The sequence below is a fragment of the Molothrus aeneus genome, chromosome 27 (assembly GCF_037042795.1).
Source record: "Molothrus aeneus isolate 106 chromosome 27, BPBGC_Maene_1.0, whole genome shotgun sequence".
In the NCBI taxonomy this organism is placed as follows: Eukaryota; Metazoa; Chordata; class Aves; order Passeriformes; family Icteridae; genus Molothrus; species Molothrus aeneus.
Genome location: NC_089672.1, coordinates 296,039 through 322,593, shown reverse-complemented (window position 1 = coordinate 322,593; position 26,555 = coordinate 296,039). Strand labels below are relative to the sequence as shown.

At 45.2% G+C, this 26,555-nt stretch overlaps 2 protein-coding genes across 2 annotated transcripts; one reads left to right on the top strand and one right to left on the bottom strand.

The window, feature by feature from the left end:
• The first annotated feature begins 268 nt into the window (after positions 1–268).
• Positions 269–2,028, top strand: RPL36 (ribosomal protein L36). The gene is made up of 3 exons (XM_066566135.1): positions 269–459; positions 1,204–1,338; positions 1,898–2,028. The coding sequence occupies exons 1-3, from the start codon at positions 367–369 to the stop codon at positions 1,985–1,987; spliced, it is 318 nt and encodes a 105-aa protein (XP_066422232.1). The 5' UTR covers positions 269–366; the 3' UTR covers positions 1,988–2,028.
• Positions 2,029–3,084: 1,056 nt separating this feature from the next.
• LONP1 (lon peptidase 1, mitochondrial) lies at positions 3,085–24,565 on the bottom strand. Its single transcript, XM_066566134.1, has 18 exons — positions 24,395–24,565; positions 22,317–22,405; positions 21,804–21,923; positions 20,433–20,661; positions 19,851–19,912; positions 19,127–19,256; positions 18,576–18,659; positions 16,645–16,865; positions 15,247–15,385; positions 14,290–14,468; positions 10,859–10,946; positions 8,893–9,015; positions 8,074–8,190; positions 7,645–7,785; positions 7,394–7,559; positions 6,234–6,442; positions 4,806–4,970; positions 3,085–3,462 (listed from the first exon to the last, which is right to left on the bottom strand). Exons 3-18 carry the CDS (start codon positions 21,878–21,880, stop codon positions 3,298–3,300), a joined length of 2,295 nt encoding a protein of 764 aa, XP_066422231.1. The 5' UTR covers positions 21,881–21,923; positions 22,317–22,405; positions 24,395–24,565; the 3' UTR covers positions 3,085–3,297.
• Positions 24,566–26,555: the final 1,990 nt, after the last annotated feature.

Here is a 26,555-nt window from a genome sequence, read left to right as displayed (position 1 = left end):
AGCAGTTCTGTCGGACCACTCACCGCGGCATGATCCTCCTCTCATCCCCGCTGTCCCCTCACAGCCACAATGACCCCACCGCGGGCTGATCCTCCTCTCATCCCCGCTGTCCCCTCACAGCCACAATGACCCCACCGCGGGCTGATCCCCGGCCCCTCATAGCTGTGACACCAGCCGTGCCGCCAGGGAGCGCCCTTTCCCTCGTAATTTCCCCAGCGCGCCCTCGGCCCCGCCCACCGCCGGACATGGCCACGTCCCGGAGTCCCGCGCGAGCTCGTTCCTTCCGGTGCGGCGCCATCATCGCGGTGCGGTCAGGCCGAGTGGGTCTGTGTGCATCCGTGTCCATCGGGCCCGGGCGCCGTAGCCATGGCCATCCGCTACCCCATGGCCGTGGGCCTTAACAAGGGCTACAAAGTGACTAAGAACGTGTCCAAGCCCCGGCAGTGTCGCCGCCGCGGGGTGAGTATGAGACTCGGCTGGGCGCGGTGCCCTGGGCCTGCCTCTCCCCCTGTGGGGGCCGAACGAGCCCGCTGCTCCCGGTGTGCAGCGCGGTTGTGTTCATGTGTCCGGTGCGGAGCCGCCCATGGCCTCCGGCCCCGTCCGCGAGGCTGCGGCCTGCGCTTTCGCCGCGGGAAGACGGAGCGGCTCAGAACCCGCGCGCTGCCCTTGACTGCGGGGCGGGCGGGGTGGTGGGCTCGGCCGGGCAGGGCTGCGGGGAGATGTGAACTGTGTGCCTTCTTGAGTCTCTGCGATTTTGCTTCACTTGGTAACGACAGGCAATCTTCCATAAAACTGCTCCGAATTTCCCTACTAGGAGCTGTCTAGGTCTGATAGACGCGTGTTACGGGACACGATGCAATGCATCTGGGCCCATTATTCATTCTTACTAAATGCTCTGTGTAGCTGTGGTGTCTCCCGTGTGTTGCAGTGCAAATCTTGCTTAGCTCACGGACCTGTTTTTTTCCAAAAATGCTGGTTTATGCCAGTGTGTGACACAGCCGGACCTGAGCCTGAAGACAGACTGGCACACTTTGCTAAGCTCACATGCTCCACAGGATCTGTCAGGGATGACGTTTTCTTGGGACACGGCAACAGCATGGGCTGGTTTTGAAGCCTAGCTGAGAGTATGCCACAGCCCCTTGCAGTCCCCTCTGTGCAGTGCCTTGTAACCCGCTGACCAAAGTCTTCCCTCCCTTCCCACAGCGCTTGACCAAACACACCAAGTTTGTGCGAGACATGATCAGGGAAGTCTGTGGCTTTGCGCCTTATGAGCGACGTGCAATGGAATTGCTGAAGGTGTCCAAGGACAAACGTGCTCTGAAGTTCATCAAGAAGCGGGTGAGTCAGTCAACTAACATGGATGGCAGAAACTACTATGTCAGTTTTCTGTTTTCTGCCCTCACCTAGGACTATTTGGCTTTTTAATTAATTACCTTTATTTTTTTTTGTTGGTTTTGGAAGTAACTGGTGTAATATGATGGAGTAGAGAGAATGTTCTTGGGCTGGGCAGGAGAGCAGGAGATGGATGCAAAGATACTTTGCTAAAAAGGCCCTGAGCTCAAGGATTAAGGCTATTTTTCCATGGTTTGCATGTCTGCTGTGGGGAGAATGAGAGCAGCACTGATAGTGGTTGGATGCCATTAACTAGGAGACTAAATAGGGTTCCTTGAGTTGTAATGATTATGAGAGCTGAAAGTAGCCCCTTTCATGTCCAAATAACTGTTGAGGTATTACTGAGACATGATGGCAAACTCCTGGCTGGAGGTTGAGGTCCATTTTTCCAGGACTTTACTGTCCTGCCTGGTTTTGAGGTGTGACAGCAGGGACCACTTGCAGCATTCCCAGTCTGTCGAGTCTGCACTGGGTAAAGACTGACAGCTCTGCTCTCTCCCTGCAGGTTGGCACTCACATTCGGGCCAAGAGGAAGCGGGAGGAACTCAGTAATGTCCTGGCAGCCATGAGGAAAGCTGCTGCAAAGAAGGATTGAGTTGCACAGGCTGCAACACAATAAAGTCCTTTCTCCCAAAACCAGGGTAGTGAGTGTTCTTGGTACATCTACTTCAGTGGGTGCTGCTGGGGGATGCTGACAAGGTCCAGAACTCCAGCCATCAAGAATTTGGGTCAGGGGTTTATTGTACCTGCAGGTGGAGACACTGATACTGGTGCTGCTGTGACCTACTCTAGAGGGGAATCCTCTGACTATGTGCAGTCTCAGGACGTGGAAATCTCTGGAATAATGCCTTCTACCTCCTAGTCTGTCTCCAGACCTAGATGGTGGTAGGGGGGAAGTGGGCAAAAATGGCTGTTGAAAATAGTAACTACTTTGCACTTCTTCCCCAGGGCACATCAGCCCATTCCCTATGCTTAGCCTGCTCCTGTGTTTCCCCTTGTACTCTATTCAGGCCTGTGTTTTGCAGTGTGGTAGCAAGAAGTCATGACACCTGGAGTCAGCAAGAGCTCCCTGGACTTCAGTAGCTGGATTCTTTATTGTCCCCTAAGGGCTCCTTTGCTGAGATGACAAGAGCTGTTCTTGGCTCAGAAAGTACTTTTCTTAAGAGTTCATTTGAAGATGAAGTATTCAATTTCTCCAGCCTCCAAGCCTGTGTTTACTGATGTACAACAGTCAATATATTTAATTCCTTTTCTGACTCCCTGAATATCATACAGCTGTTGCAGAGGGGCACAGGCCCTTGCTGGTGCAGCACAGTGCTGCTGACTGGTGATGCTGAGCATGTTGCTGATCTGCCCTCTTTAGCCTGGAGTTCCTTCTGGTGGTATTGACTTGGTGACTGAACCTAGAGAACCATGTCCCTTTATCAGCTGACTGTACTAGCTGTGCTGAACTATCTTAGGATTTCAGTGTCCTTTCAGCCCAGCCCAGGCTTCTAAACAGAGACAGATTGTGAGAGCTACTTGCCTTCTACCACATCAGGAATAAAAGCTGTACATCAGCCTAGCTCTGGGTGTACTGTTCAGTCCTTTCCCACAAGTCATACAGAAATTTACAGTGAAATAGCTGAAACATCTTCAGTGAGGAAAGACCAGACTAGCCCCCCTGCTGGTGGCTGATAATATGCCCGTTCCTTTGGCAAAATTGGAAATCCTTTATTGTGGATCATAATTCAGTATTAAAGACTGAGAAATACTTTATTCTAGCAGAGCCATAATTCATTTTGGCAGCTGCGCAGCAGCAATAGCTTCATGTCCCACTTCAGGATTGCTCCATGTCACCCATCTCTAAGTGGGGGCCGAGTGCTTAGGGACAGAACACCTTCCAGCCATCAAGGGCACCGCATGTCATCCTCCAGTGAGATCCAGCTGTGAAAATGCTATATCAAATACCTCTGTGTAGTGCTCCACAAAATGCACTTCCAGTCCTTCTGTAATGAATCCAGCAAGGTCATAATAATCCTTTTTGTTCTCTGATGGCAGAATGATGCAGGTAACACCTGCCCTCTTTGCCTGTGGGGAGAAAAAGTTGGGCTGTTGAGTCCTAGGAATCCTTCCATGTACCAGGAACACCCATCCCCATTTCTGAAAGCAAGAGCAGTTATTCTGGAGCATGATCCAGCTTTACTCTCTTCTATGGAGAGCACCAAGGGCATTCATGACAGTTATCACCAGGGTGAAGCATGTTCTGGATCCCCCCCTCAAGCCTCAAAACATAGTCTCCAGTGCCATCTCAGTTGCAGGGACAGATGAGGAGGGGAGGCATTTTAGTTGGATTATATCAGCAGCTTGGGGGATTGTTCAGAACATTCATACTATTTTACAGAGTTCTAAGTATCTGTTCCAGCTTGGGTGACGATAAAGCCTTGGATGAAAGCAAAGTTAGAAACAGCTTGTCAAACCAACCTACCCCATCAATACCCTTAGTACAATTCTACAGAACCTTTTCATAGGGACACCTTCCCTGGAAGGAGCACAGAAAGCAGAGCTGCTCCTCCCAGGACAGGTTTGTACCCATTGCTTTAGGGATGATCCTGTGTTTAGGCCTGTGGCCACTCACACTCCTCCTGCAAGTGCAGCCAGTCAGTGCCATAGCACAGGTTAGTCCTGTACTGACTGCTACAAACAACTACTTGTTTTTAAGTCATACAAGGAAAAGAAATCACACTGTACAAAGCTGTAGCCCAAATATATTTGGTGACAGAACACTGATGTGAAGCCCCAGCTGAATGGAGGAAGACCTAATAACATTCTTGACTGAAAAATATGTGTGGTGCAAGGCTTATGTAGGCCAGAATTGTGCAGGTCAAAAGTAGGGAGAGAGCCTGAACGCTTGGAAAGAAATTCTGAAAACAAAATAGATGAAGCCAAAACTACAATTACTAAATCTAAGTTCCTCTTATCTAAGACATCTGTATAAAATTTCAAACAAGTTCACACTGGAATTAGGGAACAGAGCCTTGATTTTTAAGAATATTAGTTAGAGATGTTGCCAAAGCTCCACTGATGCCCTCTTGAAACAAGCAATTCAACACAGCACAGGTGATTGCACTGCGCTAGTCTGATAGAGCAGACAGCTCTGACAGCCAGTTAAAGCTGTCAGTCACCTTCACTTCTGCCAGTGTAGGTGGAATTGAGCTAGGTTAACATACATGCCTTGGCACAAAGCCTGGGGTCCCATCCCTTTCCTCACAGCCAGGGACACAACCAAGATCCCACAGACTTTTCCAGCCTGTGTATGGAATGAAATCTGCCTCTCCCAGTTCAAGGAGCAATCCTCCCCTGGCTGTCCCTGTCCCCACTGAGTCCATCCCAGGGCTCTGCTGTGGACAATGCACAGAGATAAGAGCTCTTACTGCAATAGTCTTCTCCTTGATTCCACCAACAGGAAGAATTTTTCCAGTCAGTGACACTTCTCCAGTCATGGCTACATTCTGCCTCACTGGGCAATTCATGGCCAGGGACAGCAGAGCTGTTACTATGGTACATCCTGCGCTTGGTCCATCCTTCGGGGTTGCTCCCTGTTTAAAAAAAAAAAAACAAAGCACAACTCCTCTGCTCATTCAAGAAGCAGCAGAGTCAGTCAGTACTCTTGTCCTTGTTGTTTTAATGTTGTCCAAATTTCATGAAGCCTCATAAAGTTTTTTTGCGTATGTGTGTGATGGAATCCACTATTTGAATTGGCTGATATATTAACAACTGTGACATTCTTCACCTTATTCATGAGAAATAATCCACAAATGAGTTCACAAATGTGGTTTCTGGCCTGATGCCACCGCCATACTCACTGAGCTCAGGTCTTTGAGTAAGCAAAATCAGTGGAAAAAAGAGCACAAACACTTTGAAGCTCTTCGTTAGACCCAAGTCTAACATCACAAGGGGAGAGTGTCAAGAGTAACAAAGTAGTGGAAGACAATATCAAAAATCATTCAAGGCAGAAAAGATCAGTATGTAAAGCCCCACAAAATCCAGGCCTGAACTAGTGACAGTCTGGATTTATCTGAGATCAAACCTCTTTGTAGTAAGAACAGAAGAAATCAATGTTTGAAGGAGTAGAGACAGAGATCATGTCTGCTGTTTTCTCATCTTTCAGGGAATGAATTCACAGACAACAACGCGTACCTGGACAGACCCAGAGCAAGATGCAACAAAGACATTGCACACAGAGCACTCATTGATCCAGAAGTAAAGCTGGGGCACAATCACAGCTCAAAATCTGTCTTCAGTAAAGCACCCGCCCAAAGCTTGTTACACAGCATGTGAGCCATTGAGCACTGTGGGCATTTATTTTCAGCCCCAAATATTGGACAAAAGCAACCACTGCCATTACATGGACTAGAAGCATGGCACGGAGATCAGGAATAGTATTTCCAATCATGTGTAAATGACTTGAAGCCTTTAAGAAGGCCTGGTAACACAGAGACCTAAACTTTGATGTCTTTGTAACTTCATCCAAGCATTTATCCCAATCACTTATCTCTATGTCATGGCTTCCCCACCTGCACAACAGGGCAAACAGCTGCAACAAAAGCTTAGGTTTCTTTAGAAAATTATCCAAGCCCGTGTATTCTTGCCACATGCTTGCTGTAGAAAGGAATGGAAACATGGCTCATAAGAAGACCCTCACAGGAGCCTGAAGAAAATGTCTTAATTCCTTGGTTTTACTGCTAGAAGAGAGCATTCTGCACAACATATGGACAAATGAAGCGCCTTCCAGCTTTACATCTAAGGGAGCAAACCAGTCGGGTTGCTGTACATGCTCTGTGAACTCTGCATCAGTTTACCTCTGGCACATGCAAGTGGATATGAGAAGATATAAGAAAATCATTGTTGGGGTCCTTCTGCATCAGAAAGGCTCTTGCAAATGTGTATGCAATTTTGGCACTCTCTTTCATTACATCTCCCAGTTGCCCTGTTACTTCAAGTGACCCATCCTTGTTTTCCTTGTCTTTGGGTCGCCTCAGGGATGTTTCAATAAACAGAGTGGAACCTCCTAAAAAAAGAAAAACAACATCTGAAAAAAGTTGAAGGCAAATTAAACTAGAAGATTTTGGTGATGCAGAAGCTATGTCAGGCATTTGGAATTGCTGCTCTCTGATGAGACACTAGCCCTTGAGTAGAGAGCAGCTGAAACCTGTTCCTTAAATACCTTCAGGAAGGCCAGCTAGAAATCTCAACAGTCTCCATTCATTGCTTTTTTGGACTTCACCTTCTAGGAACACAGATGCAATCCCTACTTAATGGCAAAAACCAAGTTCTTATAATGGTTTCATGTTCTTTGTTTCCTCCAGAGAGTAAGCTGAGTTCACAAAACACTTTTAGCCACTTCAATTCTTCAGTTCTCCAGTGCCACGTATCTATTTACCTTCTCTGCCATACTGATAATTTCCCTCTTAACTACTTGAATTCTACCCAAGGTCAATTTGAGTATGAAGAGGTCATTTCCTTTGCTGTGTGCTGTATTTCCATCCTGTAGAGCACATAAGCCCACAAGTTACTAGGGGAGTAATCCAATGAATGGTAGCAGCCAACTGCACCCACTCCACAGAGTGCTGGAACACCTATACCTGCCCTCAACACCAGAAGCCAAGTCAGTGTTGCACATCACTGACGAGACACGGCATTCCTCAGCTGTGCCTCAGCTGTGCCGTGTCTCACAGTGGCACCTCCTGCTGCTGATGTTCCTAATGTACATCATTTGTATGGGGTATGGAGCTTGAAGAGAAAACATGCTGGCCCTAAGCTAAGATGAGCCTGGGTAAGGGCCAAAGAAAGGCTCACTTCTTCAAGGAAGTAGTATTCAGGACCCAAAGGCCAAAGGCAATTCCTTTTACTGATGCCTGTAGAAGAACATCACTGGACTCAGTTCTGTTTGACTATTACATTCAACTTTTGAAAATGACACAGAAATGTAGGCATTCACCCAAAATTAATTTTGTCTCACCCATAGCTGTCCAGGCCAAACCCATCACCACTCCTGGGGGAGTGGTTTCATACATGCGATCCACAGTGAAGATGGGCTTTCCTACAAAATCCTGCAGGTTTTCGGGTGTTACTTGGACCATCTCTGCTTCTCCACTCACAATTTTATAGGCAGATTTCCTCAATACCTGGGCGAGATAGTAATTTATCTCTGTAAAAAAAGCTGAGAAAGCTGATGCACAGTGGTCACAGTTACACATAACTTCCCCATACCTTTTCTACTTGTTTCTGCAGATTCCTCACCCCACTCTCTCTGCAGTACTGCTTGATGAGAACAGTCAGGACATCTGATGTGATTTGAGCTTTGTTTTCATCCAAGCCACACAGAACTCGTGCTTGAGGGACCAAGTATCTCTGAAAGAAATAATCCCCCACATCCTTCTCTTAGTATTTGTGACAAAAGCCTAGTGGTTCCAATTCACTCAACTTTCTGCTGTTAGCTCAATGCTGCTTTCTGGTGTCCACAGCCTATGGCAGACAGGAGTTACTTTAACTATGTGTTCAAATCAAAGGAACTCTGTTCAAAATACCATGTGCCTAATTTTTTAGGACATAGTTGGATGTAAATATGTAAGCCTAAATCTGTCAAAAAAAAATCTACCAGATATAATTCACGTAAAGCACAACAGTGATTTCTCTTACCTCTGCAATTGCAAGTTTCTCCTCTGCTACATATCCTGACACATTGATCACTTCCATTCTATCTCGCAGTGGCTCTGGAATGGTTTCTGTTACATTGGCAGTACAAATAAAAAGTACCTGGAAGCATTAAAAGATCCTATTAAGAACTTTAATTAACCAGTTGTTTTACCCCAAGTACTAGCAAGATCACCCTATCTGTGGAATTAGTTTTTAATCAAAGTCTGGATTTTAGAATTATGTAATAGCATGTTCCATACTCCCAAAATAAATGTTTAGAAATACACAATGCACAAACTGGGAAATTGGAATGGTTTGATAGGGACCAGAAAATGGGAGATCTAGATCTCACTCAGAGGTTCTTTCTACCTTCTAGGAAATTAGCTCAGAATGACCCAATTATCTATACCTATTCCTAATATGTCAATTCTGTAATTTATGTCAGCTGCACAAAAAGTGCAACAGTGTGCAAAGATGACCAATTTCAAAAGCTTCACAGCATTAGGCCACCTCCCTTGACAGCAGCTCTGCCAATCATCACGTAAAGGAAAACTTTTGCCTTTTCTAGTGGAAACCACACATCTGTTTGTCCCTGGCTTTACAAGGAGTTAGGGCTACAGGACATATGTGGGTGATCGTGTTCTTTCATGTACAGACACTTCAGTTAAAACCAACTCCTACAGAGACAGCTGTGTACCATTTATGTTCCATCTGATTTTCCAATGGAATAAAATGTCAGCATCTTTTCATGGACAGGAAATCTCTGCAATGAAACACATTCAGACGTTCTGGCTCTACAATCTCTGCAGAAAAGAGAAATACCTTTGACAAATCCACAGGAACATCAAGATAATGATCCAAGAAGTTAGAGTTCTGTTCTGGATCCAATAGTTCTAGAAGGGCTGAGGATGGATCCCCTTGATAGCCTCTTCCTATTTTATCTACCTGTGGGAGAAAAAAATTTAATACTCTAAGAAGTTTCCCACCATGATAAATTCTCAAGCAAGATTTTTTTCAAGGCTCCATCTGAAAATGTTCATGAGTGTTCATTAACATCCAATACCAGTCTACCACTTTTCTGTGCACTCATCCAAGTCCCCACTATCTTCCTGTGTGAGCACATGACACGCCTGAGAAGACACAGGACTTTTGAATGTTGCAGAAAATCACTATGAAGTCTCAGGCAATGTGCATACAATAAAAAGCACTACTACTGGTGGGCTACTACTCGTTAAACTGAGATAAGCTATAGGCACAGACCAGAACACTTACTCCACAGTGAGAGGACTAGAGTGCTAGCTTACACCACTTCCCTAATATGCAAGTGCAGACACACTCCTTACTCTGCTCAAGGTGCAAAAAGCCTACACACAGCCATTCAAGCAGAGCCACATTAGTGACTTGGGCTGTTGTCATAGTTATAAGTTGATTGAGGCTCATGGGGACTTCCTGAAGTCATCTTGAATAACCCCACAGCTCAAGTAGGGCCACTAGAGCCAGCTGCCCAGGACCATGGCCAAGGTCATTGGCTTGTCTAGCAATGTGAACTTTCCTTCTCAGGATACAAACAGGGCTGCTGCTTCTTCTCCCTTACGAGCAGCATTAACTGGATGGCCTTAATGAAATTCACTGCTACAGCCAAGGCAGGTCTTCTGGCCAACACCAGTCAAGTATCATAACCTACAGGTTCCATTACCTTTCAAATCACGATACTCATTGGTTACATCATGCTGCAACAGATGACAGTTTATTGGTCCCACATACCATTCCTCCCAAGAATCTGCTTATTGTAGAAACAGGCAATCCCCCAGCCAGGGAATAATGTGCTCTGACTCCATGATTCAGGAGGCTGAACAAATGCTTTATTAAGCTATACTATATTACACTAATGCTATACTAAATTATATACTAAAGAGATACTATACTAAAGGATACTATACTGAAAAGATACTACAGAAAAACCCGTGACTGTCTGGAGATAGTCTGGAGACAGCTTTGACCCAATTGGCCAATCAATCCCAACAATCATCAGCAGAATCCAATTAACAAACTCCTTTTGGTAAACAATCTCCATAACACATTCCACATGTGCCAAACCACAGGAGCAGCAAGTAGAGATAAGAATTGTTATCTCTTCTTCTCTGAACTTCTCCCTGCCTTTCCCAGGAAAAATCCCGGGACAGAGTTGTGCCTGCTGCTCTCTGTGAAGAGACCGGAGGCTACATCTGCTGTTGGTCCTTCCCAGGCATGGCACACAAGAAGGCCATACCTTGAGTCTATTCTGAACACCTGCTATTATATCCTGTCTTTATTTGCTTTTTGACAAAGTATTAGGTTGGTAGCCCTAACTCATTTATTCTCAAATCAGACCACAAATTGACTGTGAGCATCTTATTCCTTAGAGTCCTGCTTTAGACCTACTGAGAGTGACTCTTGCTAATAATCCCACAGGCAACGGTGGATTTGTGCACAGTGATGTGCTCACACCTATGAAGGAAACACAAGAACTACAGAAACTCTGAATATTCAGCCAGGTCCATTACAATCCAAACAGCTATAATTTAATCAGAAGGACACAACTAGAATTTTAAAGCTGGAGTCTGCTATAAGGAGAGAAAACAAAGCATCTAAGGTACCAGTGTCACCCAGAGAACTTAAAAGCCCAGCCTCATATGAACAAAAAAGATCCTGGGATTTTTAAGAGTTACTGCTTCACCTATTCTCTGGGGATCACAAATTGATACAAGTCTTTAAGAGCAAAACTTAGAAGAAAGACCAAATACTTCACCTCATCAATCAGTATAAGTGGATTCTCTGTCTTGGTCTTCTTCAGACACTGGATGATTTTTCCTGGCATTGCTCCAACATATGTCCTCCTGTTTTACCAGAGATTGTATTTAGGGAACCACTGAAAACCACAGCATATATCAAGCATATGTCAGAGCATATATCACACAGGTGACAGAACAAGAATATCCTGCTGGGAAACAAGCCTTTATTTCTTCAACATCTCCAAAAGCATTCTCCATCACCATATTAAGCACCAAGACCCACCTAATCTGTTTCTAGTCATGAATTTTGGCAAAACACTCCTGGACTACAGTTTTTATCTTTAGTTTAAACCACTTCTCAATTAGAGAAAAGCAAAGAGGTTAGGCTGAGAACAGAGATGTTTGATTTTTCATAGGATTTGGGAAAGAAATGTTAGAAGAGGTAACATTTCGCTTCCTCACTTGATAGGGACAAAAAGACCAGAGTAAATCAAAAGATACTAAAGGAACAAATTGCTAATAGCAAAATATAACCTTCCTGCTAGAGATTGTTTCTGGTATCCAGAAACAAGCAGAAGCAAAGAGGGTAACAACAGAGTGAAGGCCAAGAGGCACAGAACAGAGAACAACTGAAAAACATAAAAAATATTTTTCTCTGCTTCTGGGTAAGGCAGAGCCCTGCAGGTTCAATTTACTCTGCAGAGTGGCTGCTCTTACAGTTTTGAAAACACCGCTGGTTTTATGTTCAGATGCAGACCCTCTACTCTGGTGAGGCCACACCTGCAGTGTCGTGCTCAGTTCTGGACTTAGGAGTTCAAGAAAGACAAGGAACTGCAGGGGAGGGTCCAGTGGAGGGCTGCAAAGGTGATTAGGGGACTGGGGCATCTCTCATGGGAAAGGCTGAGGGAGCTGGGCCTGTTTAGCCTTCAGATGACCGAAAGGGGATCTTATCAAGGTGTAAAAATATCTGAAGGGTGGGTATCAAGAGGAAAGGGCCAGACTCTTGCCAGTGGTGCCCAGTGACAGGACACAGGCTAATGGGCACAAACTGAAACACAGGAAATTCCACCTGAATACGAGGGGAAACTTCTGTACATTGAGGGGGGCAGAGCCCTGGAACAGGCTGCCCAGAGAGGCTGTGGGATCTGTATCTCTGGAGACATTCAAAACTTGTCTGGACACCATCCTGTGTAACAATGCCACCGAGTGCCACATCCAGTCCTTTTTTATACACATCCAGGGATGGCCACTCCACCACCTCCCCGGGCAGACCATTCCAGAACTTTATCACTCTTTCTGTAAAAAGCTTTTTCCTAATATCCAACCTAAATTTCCCTTGGCGCAGCTTGAGACTGGTGTCCTCTGGTTCCATCAGTTGCTGCCTGGTGAAAGAGACCAACCCCCACCTGACTATAACCACCTTTCAGGAAGTTGTAGAGAGTGATAAGGTCACCTCTGAGTCTCCTTTTCTCCAGGCTAAACAACCCCAGCTCCCTCAGTCGTTTCTCACAGGGCTTGTGTTCCAAGCCCCTCACCAGCCTTGTTGCCCTTCTCTGGATGCACTAAAGAATTTCAACATCCTTCCTAAACTGGGCCCAGCACTGGACACAGCACTCAAGGTTTGGCCTCACCAGTGCCGAGTACAGGGTCAGAATGACCTCCCTGGCTCTGCTGGCTACACTATTCCTGATACTGGCCAGGAGCCATTGGCCTTCTTGGCCACCAGGGCACACTACTAGCTCATGTTCAGTCAGGTGTCAACCAGTACCCCCAGGTCCCTGTCTGCCTGGGCATTGTCCAGCCCCTCTGTCCCCAGCCTATAATGTTGCAGGGAGTTATTGTGGCCAAACTGCAGAACTCGGCACTTGGACGTATAAAACATCATCACATTGGACTCTGCCCATCCCTCCAACTATTCCAGGTCTCCCTGCAGAGCCCTCCTACCTTCTAACAGATGGACACACGTTCCCAGCTTAGTGTCATCTGCAGATTTACTAATGAAAGGCTCAATCCCCTCATCCATCTGGTCAATAAAAATATTGAACAGAACTGGCTCCCCCACAGAGCCCTGAGGGACACTACTGGTGCCTGGCTGCCAGCTGGATGCAGCACCGTTCACCATCACTCTCTGGGCCAGCCATGCAGTTCAGTTCTGAACCCAGCACAGAGTGCTCCTGTCCAAGCCATGGGCTGCAGCTTTTGCAGGAGTCTGCTGTGGGAGACAGTGTCAAAGGCCTTGCTGAAGTCAAACGGACAACATCCACAGCCTTTCCACACAAAATCCAGAGCTTTTCCTGCATCCATCAGGTGGGTCACTTGGTCATAAAAGGAGATCAAGTTGGTCAAACACAACCTACCCCTCCTAAAACCCCTGCTGACTGGCTCTGATACCCTGGCGATCGTGTAAGTGCTGTGTGATGACACTCAATATAAACTGTTCTATTATCTTACTGGATACTGAGGTCAGACTGCTGGCCTATAATTACCAGGATCCTCCTTCCCACCCTTGTTGTACATGAGCATCACATTGGGCAGCTTCCAGTCATCTGGAACCTCCCCAGTGAGCCAGGACTGCTGGTAAATGATGGAGAGCAGATTAGCAAGCTCATCTGCCAGCTTCTCATCACCCTGGGGTGGATCCCATCTGGTCCCATAGATTTATGAACATCGAAGCAGCTCAGCAGTTCTCTGACGGCCTCCTCCTGGATAACAGGGGGCCCATTCTGCTCCCTGACACCATCTACCTACCCAGGAGGACAGCTGTCCTGAAGACAAGCCATATTTCCACTAAAGACTGAGGCAAAGAAGGTGTTAAGCACTTCTGCCTTCTCCCCTGCTTTAGCAGGAGAATGGTCTAGACGATCTCCAGAGGTCAATTCAATCCCAACCATTCAAGGATTTTTTGTATGTGGAAGGAAAATAAACCTATGGAAGGGTCAGATCTACCCATTTTTTATTAACTTCTTGTTTTCCCCATGAATCTACCAATTTTTTATTCACTTATAGTTATTCCCATGAATGTTCTTGTTTCCAGGTTTTCCTCATGCATCATTTCTATCCTGATTATTTGGAAACCAAGTCTCAATCACATCTGAACACACACGTGAATGACCCTGTTTAAACTGTCACCATTCTCTACTTCTGACATCTACAGGAACTCATGTATTAGCATTTATCATCAGTCCAATGGTTTTGGGTAGCTCACTCAGCTTTTCAAAGCTGAGAATACACAAGAAACAGGGAGAAACTGCACTTAAAAGCACAAATATAATTATCTTCCAAACTCCACCCTTTGTTACCTTTTTCACTTCCTTCTGTATCTCAACTTCTGTCAGCAAGGGTTGGCAGAACAGAGATGAGAATTACATACATTGTCCAACTTCAGTTAGATTCCTATTTACTTTAGTAAAAAACTGCTGGATAGAGATACTTCTCAAGTTACACTGACCTGTGTCCTTTTATTTCTGCAACATCAGTCATCCCTCCAACACTGAAGCGGAAGTACTCTCTGTTTAGGGCTCTGGCAATGGAGCGAGCAATACTGGTTTTGCCAACTCCAGGGGGCCCATAAAAACACAAAATCTTCCCCTGGGTGGTTCCTCGCAGCTGGCTGACTGCAATAAATTCCTGTAGAACAGATAAAGCACCAGCAGTGAACAGAAGGGAACATCAGCAACACCAAAACACATTTGTTATCAGGTCAAGCAGTGATTACAAAATAAGCATCATACACAAAACTGGTTCTCAAAGGACTTGGGGGAAGGCAAAGGGAGAGGCTAAGTCAGGATACTGATGCATCTGTTTTGCCTCTGGTTATTTATATGCTTGGTTGTCCCCAGGTTCTGTGCTCTGTATCAATCTCACCAGAAGAAGCAGACTCTCTCCACTGCCTTGAAGTGAGAAGACAGAGTTTAAGTTCTTCTCCCAGCTTCTCTTGTTCTCACCTGAGTCTTTCAAGCTACATGTGAGCATCTCCTACTGTACCACTCCCATGCGCTAAGTTAAGCTTGTCTTATTTCACACTTCTGTGACAGACAACCCTCAAGTAACACTGAACAGTTGAGGAATCAAAAGATCACAGTTCAAAACTGAAACCTCAACTGATTATACACTTACAGTGAAGAAATAACTGTGCAAGTTATTTCTTCCACAGCATTTACTGCAAACCAGAATCCTCGCCCAGCATTTAGTGCAAACCAGAATACTGCAGTTTGAAATGAGAATGCGACCTTCACTGCCACAAGTAATTAAGCACTGATTACCAGAACATTTGGGTCTCTCATGCCAACTTTCTGTTTGATGCATGAATTAACACCAATTAAATGGCAACTGCAATCTAAAACACATCCAAAATGCCTGATGTTAAGCAATGTGAAATGGGACACAGGGCCTACTCCTGCCTTACCAGAATTCGTTTCTTGACGTCATCCATTCCATAGTGATCCTCCTCCAGAACTGCTTGGGCTCTAGCCAGCTCCAGGTTCTCCTCGCTACACTTACCCCATGGGATGGATGTCAGCCAGTCCAAATAGTTCCGTGTAACACTGACAGAAACACACAAATGAGAGTGATTGACCAGCTCATGTCTTCCTCCACCACCTTCCAAAACAACCTCATCCAGAACAAGTGGGATATAAACTACTCATGGAAAAGAGCCATCACTATTTGGGCTGTCACCACTAACCTTTTTCACAGCCTTCAACCTCCTCCCACAAAAAAAAAAAAAACAAAACAACAAAGCTTTTTTTCACAGCTTTTGCTTTTCTGAAATAAAGAATCTCCAACACCACAGAGAAAGATTTAAGATGAGGAAAATGATGCCAGTATGGAAGTTAACAGTAGAGATAATCAGCACAAACAAACTGAAGAGAACACAGCACTCTACTACAACAACCACTTCTCACTGTTCTAAAACTACGTACTTAGATCAGGAATTCAAGTCTACAGGAAGGTCTGCACAATGCAGTAACTATCAAATTGTGCACAGTCATGGACACAGGGAAGCATAGCTGGGCTGTCTGTGCCCAGGATCCACCTGACGACAATTGCCATGCCACCAGAGCTTTGGCTTTTTTCTCCCAAGTACTTGCTTTGCAAATTTGCAACCACTGTTACAACTCTGAAGGAAAGGGAAAGGTACTAACACTGACTGTGAAGCTGAGTATGTCTTTTCTATGATTGCCAAGATGCTGCTCATCCAAAGGCATGCTTGCCCTTAAGCACAGTCTTTTACTCTGTAAAAGATACTTTTAAAAGCAGAGATGCAGAACGTTAAGAGAGCTGATGAGTACACCAACTGCTGTATAATATAGCACACCCTGACTCAACAGACAAGAAATGTTCACTTCAACCTCAGTTTCTGACAATTCACATCACAGAACACATATTACAAACTATTCATTCACTTCTTAGCAATTCCAACCCTGCCCCAATACTTCAGGGACCAGCTCAGGTAGCCAATGACATGTATCAGCTTCTCTCACATCTGCCGAAGACACCAAAGTACAAGAAAGAAGAGCCAAAACAGGGCAGAAAAAGAATCACTGCACACTTCACGAGGAACTAACTGCACATTTTGTATCTCTAGCATCAGACTGCAAGAGAAGACAGAAGACCTAAAATGATCAAAAGAGGTAGACTACATAAGTAAACACAGACAATTTGGAGAAAAAATACTATAATGCAATGACATGCTACAGGGAACAGAGGGGCGGGGAGGGACTAAGGTAAGTGCTTAACAGAACTGCACTGATGTTTCACTCTCCCAACAAACCCTGACAGCATGACATGGCCATGCACTCACTTGAATTCTGAGGAGTGATTATCCAACAAGCCCAACTTGTTCAGCTCTTCATCAATCACATCCATGACATGTTTTGGCACTATCAGCTCCTTTAGTCGCTCACGGAATTTCTCTTCTATAGCATCCTTGTCCTCTTTTTCCAGACCTAGTTCTTTCTTAATGATCTTCAACTGCTCTTGAAGAAGATACTTGCGATGTGTTTGCTTGATCTTCTCCTCAACCTAGACAAAGCAACAAATACAGTAACTAACGTGCTCCTGGTACAGCCCATCTACCTCAAACTCTTCCAAATACTTCTCAGTTATGACATTCCCAGCAACTGAAAATACTACGTGGAACTCGTCTGCAGTGTATTCTAACACAAGAAATGACTTAATAACATACTCCAGCACCCTCCATATCTTGGTGGCCTTCACTGGCCATGATTCAGTGCTTCAATGTTCTCTTTGTGTTGGGGAGACCAAAAGCTGGGCAGAGTAATCCAGATGTGACCACCTAAGTACCAAACAGAGAGGGCTAACCACTACTCTCTACCTGCTGCCTACACAGGGCAACTGAAGCCCAGTATGCAGTTGGCAGTTGGCCTTCCTCTACTAATTCTACTAATTCACGGTCAGCTTCCCTCACATCAGGGCTTCAAAATCCTTTCCTGTATAGCTATTTTCTATCATGATTATTCCAGGCCTGGTCTGGGACTATGAATTTCTTGTGGCAGAACTTAAGTAGGTTCTTACTGACTCCCCAAGGGGATACCACTAGTAGCTGGCTGAAGTTACCACATTGATCACAACCTTTTCCGCCCATTATTCTAGCCAATTTTTTTTTTTCACCAACCTCATACTACATACTTCCAGTCTGTAATATCCCAATTTAGTCAGAATACTATTACAGTTGACCTCAGCAAAGGCCATGCAAATATCAAGGTATACAACAATCATTGCTAGAATACTAGAATCATTTAGGTAGGAAAAGACCTCTGAGATCATTGAGTCCAACGATTAACCTAGCACTGCCAAGCACACCATTAAACCATGTTTCCTTTCTGTGTTCTTGGCCTTCTCATAAGAGAAGACAATTAGGCAGTTTGCTTTTGGGAAATCTGGCCATTCCATGTCCTTTTGCATGTGCCTGTCCAGGACTTACTGGAGAATTTTCTCCATAATCTTCCCAGGGGTTGGGGGCAGGCTAACATGCCTACAGTCTCCCCAGTTCTCCTTCTTGGAGATGGGAATGGCATTTACCTTTTTCTGTTTCCCAGAAACCTCTCCCATGACCACAGTGCTTTAATGATGAGTGAAAAAACAAAATAATGACATTGATAAGCACTCTCAGCATCCTTGGATGTATATCTGGTCCCACAGACTGCATCTGTTCAATTCACTTAAGAAGTCTCCAACCACTCCAATCCTGGTCCAAAAGCATTTTGCACTTAATATGAATTCTAAAAGCCCCAGTTACTGGGAGTTAACAAACAAAACACAACTCAATATTCTCAGATATTTGCACTTCACATACTTCATTACCATTTAGAGGCAGTTATTGTATTCTGATTAAATCTTACAACAGACAGAAATTATTGCAATTCACAAGAGTTAGCAGAAGGTAATTTGAAATAACATTGTGCAATTTACATTAGTGCACGCTACAGACAGTATTAGGCTGTATATTGTTACACCGATGCTTGGTAAACTGCAGACCTCTAGATTTATCTGCTTGCATGAAATGACAACTTAGACACAATTTAACAGCAGATGCTGTAGCCTCCTGTCTTGTTACTTTTACCATGTGCATGAAAAAACATGTTTCTAACACAAGAACAGAAAACCTTAAATCTAAATAATGCACCCTTTAGAGCACATACCCATACTAAGCATCACAGTGGTGGACACAATACCAATACACACAAGGTATTTGTTACTCCAGAAGCTTACCTCTCTTCCAAGACGCTGCTGAAGTTTGCTCAGCTCATACTCCTTTTTCAGAAGGGAAAGAGCTTTATAAAGCCGTTTGGGAATCTGCAAAAGATAGACACAGAATGAGTTCTGAGATGCCATACCCTTGTTAAGTAACACACACACACACACATATATATATATGTGTATATATATATATACACACTCACACTCATATATATACATACTTTCTCCGTCCCAGAGAGAAAGGCAGAATAAAAAACTCCAACAACAGGTTGTCTGGGAGAGCTTTACAGCACTTGCAGATATGGAAACACCAACATGTAGGAACTCCACAGCATGCAAAGAAAATTATTTGCTGCCAAAGATGCACAGCACTCTGATTTACCCACAGTAAATCAGTACTAATGACCTACTATTTCCTTCAACAGGAATCTAGTCACTGATATTAACACATCATCAAAAGCAGCACTGAAGTCTCTTCTGTAATGAGGCTGGTAAAGAAAAGGTGACATCCAACAGATGTACTGATTCCATTCACATTGCTTGAGTTAAAAACTTCATCTTACACTGGTTTCTTCCAAGATGTCTTGAAGTTCGTGTGACTCAGCCCCTGTTAGGGCTGCACCCATGTCACTCAGATAGATAGGGTTATCTACCACACGCTGTCCAGCCTGCATCATCTGAAGTACAGACTCTCTGAAAATAAAAGGTAAAAAACCCCAAAATGCTGTGTAAATTTACATTCAAAAGGGAATATCCTAATTTACTTGTTAAGACAGTGCAATAAAATGAAACATAGCTCAGTTTCATAGCAAACTATTTTTGAAATTTGACTGCATCAATACTCAGTAACAAACAGATAAATCACTTGGTTAGAGGAATGATCACCAATATATAAAACTAAGTATCTGAAATGCTCTCCAAACAGTTATGTAGGATTTTTTTGTGCCAGGGTTCCAAAACTTTGATCCTGCTTGTAAGACATGGATCAGATCATGATGCTTATTGTGAAGTGAAACCCACAGCTTATTGCAGTGGGCTTCACTTAGACCCAGATCACCTGCCTTAGGACTTAATCATTCTATGATTTTTCTAAATTGCCCATCAGGTTTTCAAAACTTTGATTCCAACAACAGACAGAGTTTACATTCCAAACCAAAAGTCTATGTAACAATTCAGCAAATATCTCTACTTCATTACAACAGAAAGGCAAGTGGTATAGAAAATGTCAGCATCTACCAGACCGAGAACATGCTATTCCCAAAGTGGGGCAGCATGAGAAGGACATACCTGTACAAGGGGTTCAAGGCAATGATGTCCCGGATTGTTTTAACAATTTCTGCAGTAAGTGCCTATAAACACAACAAAATCTAATCACCAAAAGAATGGAAAAGGATAGGGAAGATCTTAGTACAAATATATAGTCCAGCCACTCACTGCAGTGGTGGGCTGTCATGGTTCTTGGTACTGGGGCAATTCCTGCTCTCAGGAAAGGCAACAAGGCCTAGAAGCTGGCTTTCTGCATGCACAGAACTTGACTGGCTCTTGGCCAGAAGATACAATCTGGCTGAACACCCAAGCCACCTCTGAGGAAACACTCAGTTTGATGGAGGTGATCACACAGATTTAAGCACAGACCAGCCTCTTCATTCAGCAACTTTTTGAAGTCAACTGTTTTAAGGAACTGAGCTGTTATATTGAAAATTCTTTTCTTTCATATAATCCCCTTGTGCAGTGACTGTGAGAAGAAGGGAGTATGTGCTAGTTTCTGCAGGCGTCATTAGAGCCTGATTTTAGAACTTTTTCTTTTAAGCAAGAAGTGTAGGTGCAATTCTACAGGACGAGTCCAAGTTTGTAAACTAATTCACTTACTTTAACCTCTTCTGTGATCTGAAAATCTTCATGAATCACATTCTCTACTTCTACCATGAGAACTTCCTTTGAAGAAGCAGCTACAGGATCTAGTACCAACTCCACAGCTTGGTCCTTTGCTCCAGTCTCATCTTCAGCCTCCTTCTTAGATCGCTTCTGTTTCCTTCTAATTTTTTGTTTGTTCTCAGGTTCCTCAGGCTCAACCTCTAGTTGTTTGTTTATACGAATCCTGAAAGCCAAAAGAAACCAGCAACAATCTATCTCCCTATTACATGTGATTTCAGCTCTTCAGCAGGAAAAGGACAAAGACTAAGTTGTATTTTGAGCAAGCTAAAATTTAGAAAGGACACACATTTGCAAGACATGATGCTTCATTATTTTGGCTTTTATAGAGGAGTTTCCTTTTCTATGTGTTTCCCTATTAATGCTCCTCAAATCTGGTACCTAGTGTGGTTCCTATGGAGATGATTGACCAGTGCTCCATATCTCAATCAAATATAAAGACCAATCCCCAAGTTATATCTTAGGAATACCAAACCTGTCAGAGTTATAGGGAAATATTTCTATTCCAAGTAACCCCAAACCAGTAGCTCATTTCCAAAATGCATTTAAACATGGTTGTGCTTTGATAATGCAGCAAGAGGTCTAAGATTTCATTTGAAAAGGAATTGACTTGTGAATTCACATGAATTTAGCTTAGACAGGACTGCTTATTCTTTGCTATCCAGAACAAATGCAAGTGAAGAAAAGTGAGGAGATGGAAAAAACCCCATGCTTCAAAGCAAAACTCACCCTGGATCTGTCTCTTCTGCCATGTTTCTGTCCTTGTATTTTTCCTTCTAATGGAAATTACTTATTTGATGCTTTTAAAAATACAATTTCTTAACTTTGTTAAAAATATCTAGCATAAATGGCTAAAACTAGATTTTCAGCAATAATCGTATTTTCTTCATTTCAGTTCTGGGGCAAAATTATGTCTGGGGCAAGACATAATTAAAATTCTGGACCCCCCTCCACTCCTTCTTTTTTAAAGCAAAAATACTGGCTTGAATTAATTCCAGAGATTTTTTTTCACCATTACTAAGCCTTGCTGTAATTGTCAAACTGCTAAACTTCAGCTTAATGAATGTTTGCTTGCATCATATCACAGTTGATATGACAATGACATGCACTGTCTCTTTTGTTTTGCAGCTAACCTGTCACTGTTGTGACAGTACATGAAATATCCTGACACTCTCAGGATATGGCATGGTAACAAAGCAAAAACTTGCCATACACAAGTTGTGTAGAAAAAATGCATGTATGTGGTGAAACTGATGTCTCTGTTTATACAGCAGTCTGGTGAGATGCGGTGAAGTACAAGTAACCAACCTTCGGTGTCCCATGACTATCATGCGCAACTTGTCTCCAAGATCCTGCATTTCATGAATCTGGACAAAAGTTCCCATTTGGTATATTTCATTCAGATCCTCCACCACATCAGATTCATTGCTATTGAGCAAAAAAAAATTGGAGTAGATATTCAGAAACTTGAGATAGCAGGTCAGATTTAAAAAGAAAAAAACAATCACTGATTGCAGAACTTTCAACTGGATTTAGGGGCAAAGACACTTAATCCCCATTGCTATCACCATGTAACCCCTTTCTAAATCACCCAAGTATCTCCTTCCCAAACAACAACACCTTTTTCTAAACCAAGACTCCAGCTCCCAGCAGGACTGCTGGTGGCAACAAAGACCTTCATAGCATGAGGATGGTCCAAGACCAGCCACAATTTCTGCAATGCTATCTAAGGCAGGCATTTAGGATGGCAGCTTTTAGTGTAAATGCAACCTGGACAGCTTATTTCTGTATTTTTTAAAAAGATCAAGACAAACAACTTACTTGTCATCCTTTTTAAGAAAAACACCAGCATAAGGCTGGGCAAGACGAACTTTCCTCCTCAGCAGTTCAACCAGCTTCTTATTTTTCACCTAGGACAACAGGTATGCAATCAGAGGTGGATTTTCTGTTATCTTTGCACTCCCAGGGTGTAAGGCCAGGCACGATGACACCCTACAACTAAATTATGAAGTTGGAGCATGTACGGTTCTAGTCTTGTCTCCATTAGAGCACAGTAATATAGAAGTGGAAAAAAAGGTAGAGAAACATGAAATTTAAGTATTTTGAACAACTCACTTCCCAGTCAAAATAAGACAAGCTCAAAGGCTGGGGAAGGAACTAGACCTAATCTGTACAACTCTTACAGGCAAGAAACCTGAGTTACTTGAACAGTATCTTATAAATTTCTTTTGCCATCACTGTTCCCTTCCCCTTCCATACCTGTACGTCCTAGCTCTCTGTGCCTGATGGGGAGTTAGTTCACCCTTCCCTATCAGTTGCCTGAATTCTGCCCAAAAACTCTAGTTAAAATCCTCTTCTCCAAAGCCTTCTCTGCTCAATTCCTCTCCTACACCCACGAGTCTGAGTTCCTGCCTTGAGTTTCAGCCAGTATTTCTTCCTAGTTTACCTTCTTCCTCCCCTCTGATCTCTAGATGCCACACACTTGTCCCTGGCAGATCTCCCAGCACCACTGGAACTGTAATCACAACAGGCTGAATCCTCAGTGACCAAGGAAATAACTCAATGTGAATTCTGCTGTTGCATGGAGTCACCCTGCCAACCACTGGGTGCTCTTCAAAGTGATGAACATAAGCTGCATTGCTCAACACTTTGCTAACAACCAGCATGGTTCTGACAGAACAGCACAAGTAATACCACCACTGCTGGCCTATTCTAATCTCAGCACACCTATTCTAATTTTGCACAATGTTTAGAAAAATATGCTCACCAATGTCAGAGACATTAACAGGAAGAAAATTAGTAATTCCATAGGCACTATAGAGACTCAACCTTGTCAGGAAAATTGCAGCACAATGAACTCACAGGATAAGAGAAAACATTTAACAATTCTGTGAGACATTGTTGACCCAAGCATTGAAATTGATGACTTCTGTACATAAGTCTTGTATGACTACACGCTCTTAATAATATATAATCTTCTCCTTCCCCCGACACATCTATAAAGACACCAGAAGCTGCACATATTAGATTGGGATATGCAGAAAAATACTATAGTAGAAATAACATTATGCTAAATAATACTACAGGAACAAGAAAATATTGATTTATTTCATACTACATTTACATCAAAATCAGACTAGCAACATACCAGAGAGGCACAAAAATACAAGTACTTGTTCCAGTATTTCTGGCCTGTAAGCTCAAGTCACACATCAGTGATATAATTCATAACTCTTAAAATCTTTATGGGGTGCAGAGGGAAAAGATCAGACTCTGAAATGGTGTTTACCATCCCCATCCCTCAACACCTCTCCCACCGCAGCTGTACTGCTCTACACCGAATTCCTGCTTTTTCCTTGCAGCTCACAGCTTGCTGCCTTCACCAACACGGGTCTCGGTGCTCTGACACCAACCTACGGCGCCGAAACAAGGACACGTTTGCTTAACCTTCATCAGAGAACACAAAAATGACAGCGAACTTCGAGAGATAATGTGCGAATCGCCGACCTTCTCTGTTAGAAGCAGAGCTGCTGACGCAATAACTGTGAAACTTCAACTGGCCCAAAAGAAACCGTTATCCTGACAGGACTCGGTTACAAAGCTCGAGCCAAAGGCCGAGCAGCGGCTGCCCGTGGAGGTCACGCACGCGGCTGCCTTGCTCTGAAGTTCAAGGAACCTGCCAAGGCAAAGAGAGCGGCCCGGAGATGCGGCGCCGCCAGCGGCGGGCTCGGGCGGTGACCCCCGCACGGCCTGGGGTGATACCACCCCGGGACCCCCGCCCGAGGCCGCAACGCTGGGCTGAGCCGCCTCCGGCCCCTCTGCGAGCCAGCCCGCAGCACCTCCGGCCGCGGCCCCGGCGGCCCGCGGCCCCTCCCACCGAGGGCTCGGCGGCAGCTCACCTCGATGATCTTGATGAAGCGCGGGAATACGGGGTTGCGCGTCACGGCGATGAGCGGGACGTTGGGGAAATGCTCCGGGACGAGCAGCGGCGTCAACGCCGTTATGACCGGCCCGGCCCCGCTGCCGTCCGCACCGCCACCGCCACCGCCGCCGTCCTCGCCGCCGCCTTCCAGTGCGTCTCCCCCCGACAGACCGCCAGGGCTGCGCTGGTGCCAGCACGGGCCGGCGCTGAAGGCGGCGCGGGGCGGCGGCGCGGAGCCCAGCGGGGCCGGGACGGCGGCGGCGGGGGCCCAGAGGCGGCGCCGCGTGGGCCCCAGGGCGGGCCCGGTGACCGCAGGCCGCCAGCGCCCGCACAGCCGCCACCAGCGCGCGGCCGCCATGCTGCCGGCCCGCGCGCCTCACTTCCGCTCTCCCGGCAGCGCCCGCCCCTCCCGCCCGGGCTCGCGTGGCGGCGCGCACGTCTGAGCACCCCCGTGAGCGCGTGTTCGAGCCCCGGTCCGGGGCCCGGCCGGGCGGGTGCCAGGGGGAGGGACGCGGCCGGCATGACTGTGGCTTTGGCCACTGCCCAGCCTTCCCTTTCCTCCTCGGTTCCCTGCAGTCGGCTGCCCAGACAGCTGCCGAATATCTCCAAGAATAGCGACTCCGTAATTTCTCTAATGACCCTGTGCCACTGCTCCGGCAGCTTCTGTGTAAAAAAGTCTTTCCTGATATTCCGAGGGAGCCTCGCGTGTTTCGTTTTGTGCCTATTGCTTCTTGTCCTGTCACCAGGCACTACTGAGAAGAGCCTGGCTCTGTCTTCACACCTCCCCTAGGTAGGTATTGCTCTACATTTATGAAACCCCCGAGCCTTCCTTCAGCAGGCTGCAGTGCCAGGTGCCCCAGCCTTTCCTCAGGGCAGATGCCCAGTCCCTCCATCATCTCTGCAGTTCTCCGGACTCTTCATGGTGTGTCCATGGGCACTCATAGTGGGGAGCCCACAGCTGGACACAGCTCGCCAGCCGTGGCCTTAGCAGTGCTGAGGGAAGGCTCCTGTCCCTGAACCTCACCAGGCCAGGACAGGCAGGGGCACAGCAGTGGCTTGGGTTCAACTCAGGCACCGGCAGAGCCCTTAGGTTCTTCTCCGCAGAGCTTCTCTTCAGCAGTTTGGCCCTTGTGTGTCCTGGTGCCTGAGATTATTCCTCCCCAGGTGTGGGACATTGCATTTTTTTTTCCACTGAACTTCATGATATTCCTGTCAGCCCGTATTTCCATCCTGTTGAAAGATTAAATTCAATTTAAAGATTCAAAGGAGCCTTGAGACTTGTCTCAGTGGTATTTGGTGAAAAGACAAAAGGCAATGGGCACACATTGAAAGACAAGAAATTCTATTTAAACAAATAAAAGCATTTTTACAATGGCGGTGATTGAGTGCTGGAACAATGTGTGGAACGTGCATCGTTGGGGATGTTCAAAATCCAATCAGACTAAGTCCTGAGCAGCCTGCACAAGTTGCTTCTGCTCTTGAGCAGAGGGCTTTGCACTGGGGATCTTCAGAGACCCCTCAGCCAAGTTGCTGCTACCACACAGGAGTCTGCATGGCTGGGGGGCAGGAGAGGTGGGCTAGATTGCAGATGTACCCCAAGAGGACTATTAGGCCTTAATGGCCCTGAGCAACCTCCCTTGGGACCCACACCTCAGACCTTGCTATTGTCTTATGGTCTGACTTCTGAGTCTGTGCTGTTGCCTTTCTTGGATGCTGTGGGACTGAGGATGCCCTTTCCCCATCATCCCTGTTATTCAGCTTGATTCCTGTCCCTTAGGGAACAGAAAACAAGAACAAGGGATATCAAGAGGAGAACAAACAGCTTTCACTTTCTGCAGATGCTATGCCATTAATGCAACATTTTAGCAAGTAATGTAAAACCATTATTGTTTAAGCCTCTGAGATGGAAGTATGTGCCTATGTGCTGTTTGGTGCAGATGAAGCAAACCTCATGTAGCTTTGTCAGTTTATGGACATATGCCAAAGATGGCATCAAAGAAGAAGCTTTAGGGAAAGGCCTTGTCAAAATCTGAGATTGGTATTTGACCCATGAAGTAGGCACATGGAGATAAGAAAGTATAATACATCATGCGAACACGTCTCTGACTTTGGAAGGTCACAGTACTGAGGAAAAAAAT

Excerpts from the sequence above, each read along its gene's own strand:
- LONP1 (XM_066566134.1), bottom strand. The coding sequence starts at position 21,880 with ATGGGAACTTTTGTCCAGATTCATGAAATGCAGGATCTTGGAGACAAG. Across the intron at positions 19,913-20,432 it reads AGATCACAGAAGAGGTTAAA|GCACTTACTGCAGAAATTGT; the intron begins GTAAGTGAATTA and ends TTGTGTTTATAG. Across the intron at positions 18,660-19,126 it reads ACATCTTGGAAGAAACCAGT|ATTCCCAAACGGCTTTATAA; the intron begins GTAAGATGAAGT and ends TATCTTTTGCAG.
- RPL36 (XM_066566135.1), top strand. The coding sequence starts at position 367 with ATGGCCATCCGCTACCCCATGGCCGTGGGCCTTAACAAGGGCTACAAA. Across the intron at positions 460-1,203 it reads GGCAGTGTCGCCGCCGCGGG|CGCTTGACCAAACACACCAA; the intron begins GTGAGTATGAGA and ends CCCTTCCCACAG. Across the intron at positions 1,339-1,897 it reads TGAAGTTCATCAAGAAGCGG|GTTGGCACTCACATTCGGGC; the intron begins GTGAGTCAGTCA and ends CTCTCCCTGCAG.